This window comes from Pyxicephalus adspersus, chromosome 1 (assembly GCF_032062135.1).
Source record: "Pyxicephalus adspersus chromosome 1, UCB_Pads_2.0, whole genome shotgun sequence".
Classification (NCBI taxonomy): domain Eukaryota; kingdom Metazoa; phylum Chordata; class Amphibia; order Anura; family Pyxicephalidae; genus Pyxicephalus; species Pyxicephalus adspersus.
Genome location: NC_092858.1, coordinates 32250880 through 32259878, shown reverse-complemented (window position 1 = coordinate 32259878; position 8999 = coordinate 32250880). Strand labels below are relative to the sequence as shown.

The following is an 8999-nucleotide window of genomic DNA, read 5'->3' as shown; positions in this document are numbered from 1 at the left end:
CTGGACTAGGAGTTGGTGGTGGATCATCTTACAGCTATAGGGTTGGTGGAGGATACGGTAGTGGCAGATTTGGGCTCGGTGGTGGATTTGGTGCTGGTGGTGGATATGGTGTTGGTGGTGGTTTTGGAGCTGGTGGTGGGTTTGGTGGATATGGAGCTGGCCTTGGCCCTGTCGGCATCACACAAGTTACTGTTAATCAGAACCTTCTCACGCCACTTCACCTGGATATTGACCCAAACATTCAAAGAGTAAGAAAGGAGGAAAAAGAGCAAATTAAAACGCTGAACAACAGATTTGCTAGCTTCATAGACAAGGTACAATATGACAACATAAATTTAACTTTGATATTTTATGAGCTGAACTTCAAGCATTCTCATTTTTTTGCCTTTGACAACATTTTTTCAGGTCCGATTTTTGGAGCAACAAAATAAAATGCTGGAGACTAAATGGACTCTGCTACAAGAACAAAAGACTGTAAGAAGCCATATTGAACCCTACTTTGAGGCTTACTTAAGCAATCTTAGGAGGCAATATGAGAATATTGGTGGAGATAAAGTCCGGTTGGAGGCTGAGTTGAAGAACATGCAAGATATGGTGGAGGAATACAAAAACAAGTAAGTAAAAGAGCATTGGACAGTTGTCTAGACTACTTTAAAACCATGACAAATAGCATAATAAAAGGTTGCATAAACCTTTTATTTTATTTATTTAAAAAAAAATACTTAACATGACTGCAATTTATATTGATTGTTTTTTACATTACTGTTGATATTTACTCACATTTAAAAATGTATAAGCACAGTATACATTAAGTATGAATAGATGATTTTTGAGCATGCAAAAAAATCCCTTTACACATCAAAACTTACTCTATATATATTTATAAAATGTCTTAATTTACTGTTAAACTAGAAAATGTCTATGTATATATGCAAAACTAAGCTTATATATTGCTCAAACACAATTTTTGGGTTTTGCTCCTCCTAAAGGTATGAAGATGAAATTAACAAGCGCACAGCTGCTGAAAATGAGTTTGTTGTACTTAAAAAGGTGAGTATATACATACTAAAGGTTCAAAGTTAAATTTCTACTTGAAACATTGCCTTCATGCTGTGTCAATCTGGTTTCCTTTTCTAGATTATTATCCAAACTGTCTTGTCGCTTTTGTACATGCAAATAAATGATTTTGGTAGGCATACCAGACTGGGCTCCTTTATGGTAGAGATGGTAATAGATTATTTTGTGAAGGATCATGTTTTCTTTGGATAAATTGGTAAAACAAAGACAATTGGGAATTCAAAAGGTCTACTTGACTGGTAATGGACATACAATTATGCTGTTGCAGTTATGGTTGGAGATGCACATTTTTTTCTTCATCTCTTTGTTGTCAATCTGTTTAATGTGCTATCAGGACCTATTTACAATTCAAATATTCTGATGTTTTCTGATGTGTGTCATTTTCTGCCAAAACTGTAATTTAGTGTGGGGTGTAATATTGTGTATGCACCTGTTTATGTATGTTGTTTATGATCTGTTTGCTTATACCTATTATACTGTAGAAATCAATTGTCAAATACTTGATACATTTGTCTGTATGAGATTTTAGCAACATTTTACTAATTGTTTGTACGGAGATTATAAATCTTAGTGAATGAAAGGGCGTTCTGAACTATGTCATTCACTCTATTTGGAGGACAGTAGATTAGTCAAACCTTAATCATCAATCAAAACATCTTGATGTTTATTTACACTTTATAATGTTTGGTTTGATTATCATACTTCTTTAATTTACTTGGTAAATATCCAGGTCATATTAGACCTAACCTACCAAAGTATCTTTCTAAAGATATTCCATCCAAATAATCTAATATGATGACTACAAAAAGGAGTACTGCGATGATTTCGTCTGAAAGTTTATGTGGGCATCTTAAACTATTTACGTTTTCTTCATCCTTAATGTGTCACCATACAGAACAATTCAGTAAATCACTTCCAAAGTATACTGTGTGCTTAAGGATAGGTTGATGGCCAACATACCAATAGATAATTTTTGTAGCATTTGAGCTTGTCTATAGTCAGCCTAATTCTTTGGTATGCTTATTTGACAATAATGATCTATTTTGTTTAAGGATGTGGATGCTGCTTTTATGAACAAAGCAGAACTTGAGACCAAAGTGGGTTTGCTGCAAGATGAAGTCAACTTCTTCAGACAAATATGCCAAATGGTAATTAATTGCTCTCCATGTAATCTGCCAATCCTGTTAATTTTGTTCACAATGAGCACATTACCTTTTTTATTTATGGCTATAATCTGACATTCTTTCTGCCACCATGATATGAACTAACCAAGCATGAAAATACATACAGGACATACAGGTCACTGTCTACCTTTACAGACAGAACATTCACATATTTGCATTTGTAGGTCTACAGCAGTTTACATATAAACGAAAAGAACATATAAACAGGGAGACATTTAGTATTAAGATATGAAGTCTTTAGTGTTTTAGAAATCTGAATGGGTATTTAATTGAAACAAAAAAATGATAGCTAATGTATGTGATTGAAAAATGGCTTATTAAAACATGTACACTGTTGTAATGTATATCATATGGTTGTATAGATGGTGGTATAGACTGCAAAATGTGTAATGAAACAAATTATCTTTTGCATTACTGGCATATAGTCCATTAATTGTTGTTACAATTAATGAATAGGTATATTGAATCTCCATGGCATGAGTATAGGGAATCGGAAAAAAGTACTAATGCAGTCTGATCTTGTGTTGAAGTCACTAGGTGATATAGTAGATGATCAAGTATCCCATGGTCAACCTGTAACCCAAAGGGTGAACAGATCCTTTGAAGCAATAAGTCATTTACAAAACATGTGGTGCTTATTAGTGTTGGTGTTCGAATTTGGGTTGTCCTTATATTTGACCTGAATATGGCTTTTCGAATTCGGATAGACCGGACCGGAAAAACACGGGATTTGCAAAAATGTGGTAAAAAATTAATGTTAAAGTAGTTTATTGAATGTGTGTGATTTGTGTAAATAAATTTTATTTTTTTACAGGTTATCCCACAATGACAGGATGATTCCCACAGCTGCACAGCCGTGGGAATCCTCCTGTCAGTGTGGGTTCCCCGGGCACTAGAGGTTAAATGGGGACAAGTCTCCCCATTCATCACCTATTGTGCGCTGTGATTGGCTGAGGAAAGGTAAACACTGATGACAGCTCAAGCGTCATCAGGATTTTCCTTTCCACAGCCAATCACAGAGCACTAGAGGTGAATGAATGAGGAGACTTGTCTCCATTTAGCCTCTAGTGCCGGGGATCTTCCAAATGAATGTGGCCGTGGCCGTATTCATTGAGAACAGTGTGCGATCCCCGGCAGTTGAGGTTAAATGGGGACAAGTCTACCCATTCAAAACCTCTAGTGCTCTCTGATTGGCTGAGGAAAGCTTTCCTCAGCCAATCAGGGAGCACTATCATTATTCCTGGATAGAGTTTCTCTATCCAGGTACACAGGACTCCTGTGTTCCCGGATAGAGAAGCCCTATCCAAAAAAAACATACAACTAGTAATGAGCTACAGGACCAATCAGGGGAGCGGAGCTGTCAGCTCTGCTCCCGATTGCTGTTGCCGTCCTGTAGTATGTGTTCCTGGATAGAGTTTCTCTATCCAGGAACACAGCACCCTTGTGTTCTTGGATAGAGAAACTGTATCCAAGAACACATACAACTAGTAAAAGTCTGCAAGAGCAGTCAGGGGAGCGGAGCTGTCAGCTCTGCTCCTTTAATAGATCTTGCAGTTCTTCACAATCCCAAAAAATAACCCAAATTTTCCCACCATTGACTTTAACAGAGTTCAAATTCGGCATTTGATTACTTGAACAATATCCCCCTATTTGATCGAATAGCTGTCGAATCGAATAGTGAGATATTCGACTAACACTAGTACTTATTACAGGATTTTCTTAAACTATTTTTCAGGAAATTGATCAGCTTCATGCTCAAATCTCAGACACATCTGTCGTTGTGTCCATGGACAACAGCCGAGATCTGGACATGGAGGGCATCATTGCAGATGTCAAAGCTCAGTACGAGGACATGGCTAAAAAGAGTCGAGCTGAAGCAGAGTCTTGGTATCAGACCAAGGTGGGTTCTTGGTTATTTGTACTTACTTGGGTTCGTATAGACTATAACTACAACTATAAAATATTTTTTTAACATTGTGTTTGCCTCGTTTTCAGTATGAGCAGCTGCGAATCAGTGTGGGAAAACATAGTGATGATTTAAGGAACACTAAGAATGAAATTGCAGAGCACAACAGAGTTATAAACAGAATAAAAGGAGAAATAGAAACAACAAAGTCTCAGGTACGGTAATACAAATATTGCAGAATCATTTGGTGTTGAGTTTTGAGTCAGTGCATGGGGGGAATAGTCAATAATACAAGCAGCTAGAAACGTTGCAGTGCAAACTGCATGTACCGATGAGGTCCTATTAAATTAACATTCCAAAGGACATTCTAAGTTAAGTAGTCTTTGCAGCAATACCAGATAATGTCTTACAGTAAAATATGCATACTTTTTGAAGTTAATAAATCATGGGTTCCTTTTGACATTCATTATGTTTTAAGGTTTTTTTGGGGTTCAAATGTGTTGTCTTATTTTTTTTTTTTGTGTACTATATTATTGTCAGAAAAAGTGTCAGAGGTATATGAATAAATAATATAACAAATTGTGTAGTATATAGTTTAAATAAACATGTGTTGTTTTATTATTTAAAGCATGCTAAGCTTGAAGCTGCCATAGCTGAGGCTGAAGAACGTGGAGAAGTTGCTATCCGAGATGCCAAGCATAAGCTGGCAGAGCTGGAGGATGCGCTACAGAAGGCCAAGCAGGAGATGGCTCGCCTATTGAGAGACTACCAGGAATTGATGAATGTCAAACTGGCTCTGGATATTGAGATCTCTACTTACAGAAAGCTCTTGGAAGGAGAGGAGTCCAGGTTGGTATATAGAGCATTGGTGTTTACTACTTAACCGCATTTAACATTTACCCTGTACAGGTGTACATATTGACAGCAGAGATACCTGAAACTTAAAAAAAGGCAGCAGCTAAAAGTTAGATGCCAGATAAAAAATAAAATTACAAAAAAGCAACAAAAAAAAAGCTAGCAATGACGATTAAAGTACAATTTCCTTACGAACCATTATCTCTCTAGGCAGGTCTAGATATGGAATGTGGGTATTGAATATCTAAAGCTATATCTATGATAACATTGTCCATCAAACATGTCAGCAGAGGACATTATCCCCTAAAATAAGAAATGCAGCCTGCTGTTTATCTTGACAACCAAAAATTGTTTTTTTACCTTGAAGATTCATATTCACGTCCCACATCCTACATAAAGGAAAACCATACTTCCCCTCATTGGTGGCTGTTAGTCCAGTATCATATTAGAAGGACATTGTTAAGAGATAACGCATTAAAGGACATAAAAATTCAAACAGTCATAAAGTTTTATTGGGCATCTCCTAGTAATACCTCACTGTACCTATACTGTACTACCTAGAAGATTCATTTTCCATTGGATTCTATGGGGCTCAATCTGAACATTAGGTTTGGCAAACGTCAAGGAGTATTTTCTGAAACCCTTCACAGACCTAACCCAGACATGTTTGTCCTCCTCTAATCTGTCAATCAGTTTGTTGGGACTGTGGGAATTGTGAACCCACAGGATTTATCCTATGGAAACGGTAATGGTGGACCTGACCCTGATTCCTAACAGGAGGCTATGGAAACTGTCTGCAGATAGAATTAGTTGGCATTATTATGCTGTTGGCAATGTAATACTTGTAAAAGAAGAAAATATCAAGATTTATTTTTGCATTCTACCGATAAAACATTGTCATAAACAAGAAATTTCGTAATTGTTATTATTTTATTGTATTCTGCGTTTCACAAAAAAAAAAAGAGAAAAAACAACAAACAATTATTAGTATTATCCCTCAAGTAAATATATCTTTTTCTTGGCAGGATGTCTGGAGAAGGGGGCTCTTGCAGCATCTGTAAGTACTGCCTATAATTTAGATGTTTTAAAGCTTGATAGTCATTTTAACTTCATTTATAAAATATATGCGATTTTTTGACTGTGCTTAGACTTGATGAAGGGTAGTTAGCCTCTTACAAGGTTGTTCTTTTATTCTATATCTATCATGTTTTGGGCTTTGGTTTAGTGAGGCAACTGCAGACTTTTTATTGAAATACAATCAGTCAAATTAGAAAATCCCAATAATTCAATAATTAAATACTTGAGAAGCAAATCTGAAAGTGCCTAAAGAACTTCCCCTCATCTGGCTCCATTGGGTATTTATTAACGGACTCGTAATTATGGTCTTGTGGAGAGAACAGACAAATTTCTCCATCCACTGGTGTATATGTATGGCCAGCTCTACACCACTAAAAATGTTTTAGGGGTATTGCAAGGAAATAATTTGCCTTGCATGGATCTGTCTGTAACTATATTATGTTAAATAGGTAATCAGGCTCATCAGTTGTAAATACATTGGGAGAAAAATATCCCCTTGTCTTTATGTTAACAAAATGCCATTAAAAGGCATCAAGTCAGGGAATAGAACTATTAAACATAAAATAGAGTATTGGAACGCCATGTCTTTGAAAAATCACCCTACAAACAAATTGGGGTGAGATTTCTAGAAGCTCAACTAAGTGATTTACTCCACTACAGTGGCAGAATAGTGACAGGAGAAGTGCCAATTTGACCTTTTTTCCATTTTTGAAAGTCTTTAAAATGACTAGTGATGATATTACTCCCACAAAAGCATCTGCATATATAGCCAAACTAATGTTTACCAAGTAAATCCATCCCAGAATCCCTGATTTGTTCACCATCAGACCAACCACTGGCTATGATGTCTACCACCCCAATATGTTCCTATCAGTAGCCTCCTATTGCAGATATGAGACCTGAACAGGAAACAGGAAATAACCCTAAAAAGTTAGGTGGATATTCCCATTGAAAACTATTACTGTGGAGAGCAGATTAAAAAAATTGTTTGTATCAGTAATCAGTATTTTAAGTTGTAGTATTTAGAATGGTAAGTTGTATTTTTTAACATGATTGTGCCTCTTCTTTACAGCTGTGGTGAGCTCAACTACTGGTGGCGTAATTGGTGGAGGGTATGAAGGAGGCAGTGGATACTACCATGGAGGCTCAGGATTCAGTTCTGGGAGTGGAAGAGGCTTAGCTAGCAGCAGATTTAGTTCTGGAAGTACCCTGAGCTCTGGCGGTGGATATACCACAGGAGGAATACATAGCAGCGGCTCCATCGGTGGATATACCACAGGAGGAATACACAGCAGCGGCTCCATTGGTGGAACAGCACACTCTGGCGGTAGTGGCAGCTCTTCTGTTACTATCACAAAATCCTCATCAACCACATCAAGAAAAATCTAAAAGCTGCAATGTGCAATCTTCTGGCCCGCAAATATTTTGTGCTCTACTGTTTCTAATTCTTTAGATTCTTTAACAACCCGAATAGTCAAATAGTCAAATTTGCCCAGTATGTAACCTATCTATATATCACCAATTTTACACTAGGCATTGCATGATCCTTCATATAGTGTAAAGCAAATTATTGTAGAGCTCCTGTTAGGGACCTAATGCCATAGACTGTGTTGGTCTATGTGCATAATAAATGCAACCTTTGCATCCTTCAGTGGTGAACTCCAATCTGATTAGATACTCTGGATTTTGGCACTTTGCATGTTATCATTATGCTTTCCCCTGCATTGCTAATTTAACCTTCAATATATGATAAAACTGCATTATGTTTATTCTTTAACAATATCTAGTAAACTTTAATTCAGAATAACCAGAATTTATGGAGATCATATGGAGTTCAATCACTGTTCATGTAGCCCTATTATACTTTTGTACATTTTTATCACTTTATAACACAAAAAGATGATACATTGGCAACTGCTTCATATATATATTTTAGGATGAGTTAATTTTTCCACCCTACTGAAAGAAATGCAAACTACATATGTTACAAAATAACATTTGGTGTAATAAATTGCAGGATAGATAAATGTGAGAAGTCTAGGTTACAAATGACAGCTAGTCAGATTATCAAAAACAATGTAATGGTTATACATGTACCTGTATTAGGTTATAAGCCCAATCACTAGTTTACTAATTAGTTTCTAAACCAGAAGGAATCTGAACAAATCGAAAATGCTGAAGTGTCTGTCATGTATCTTTTGTCTTATTTTTCTGTCTCTGATATTCAAGTCTTGCTTTTGTGTTTATCTGGATTAAAAGTGCTAATAAAATGGCAACTTTTGCAATATTGTTAGCCTGTTTTTTCCTATTTAACTATGGCTAAACCTAACTTTCAGAATTATATCCTTAAATTGAATGCAAAACAGAAGTTTTAGGGACACAATTTTAGTCAACAATATATTTACTCAATTATAACTTAGGCCAGTTATAAAAACTTCCAGCACAGACCGGGAGAGGAAGCATCAGTATTGGGAGCCAGTTAGGCTCTGCTGCATGCACATGTTCTCTCAACATACAGGAAAGGGAAGAGAGACATATAATGACTCTGTTGCTGATTTAAATTTTTCGATCAGCAGGCTGTGATCAGGATGATGACACTAATAATTCCTTATCCCTACAATAGAAAGCAGTGTCAGCCTCCTGGCTGTGCTGCCAGGAAAAGTGACTGTACATATTGATGTATAACCCTTAGGCAAGTAAGACTGCACATCATTATACATATATATATATATATATATATACTTAAACTGTGCACATGTGCCTGGGGTTCATCAGTTCATCCAAACTTTTATCAGGCCTATCACTCCTTATAGGTTCCTCTTGTTTTTCCGATTACAGTAAAATAATCCTAATAGGTTCCTCAACAGGCCCAAGCTATATTCCTATAGATCATAACTGGA

General features: G+C 36.4%; 1 protein-coding gene across 1 annotated transcript; it reads left to right on the top strand.

The window, feature by feature from the left end:
- The first annotated feature begins 216 nt into the window (after positions 1-216).
- On the top strand, positions 217-8157 carry LOC140326669 (keratin, type II cytoskeletal cochleal-like). Its single transcript, XM_072405491.1, has 9 exons — positions 217-314; positions 406-614; positions 990-1050; positions 2130-2225; positions 3997-4161; positions 4257-4382; positions 4796-5016; positions 6048-6079; positions 7172-8157. Exons 2-9 carry the CDS (start codon positions 433-435, stop codon positions 7486-7488), a joined length of 1200 nt encoding a protein of 399 aa, XP_072261592.1. The 5' UTR covers positions 217-314; positions 406-432; the 3' UTR covers positions 7489-8157.
- Positions 8158-8999: the final 842 nt, after the last annotated feature.

Coding starts and splice junctions, on each gene's coding strand:
- LOC140326669 (XM_072405491.1), top strand. CDS start 433: ATGCTGGAGACTAAATGGACTCTGCTACAAGAACAAAAGACTGTAAGA. Junction 615..989: donor GTGGAGGAATACAAAAACAA/GTAAGTAAAAGA, acceptor CTCCTCCTAAAG/GTATGAAGATGAAATTAACA. Junction 4,162..4,256: donor AGTCTTGGTATCAGACCAAG/GTGGGTTCTTGG, acceptor CCTCGTTTTCAG/TATGAGCAGCTGCGAATCAG.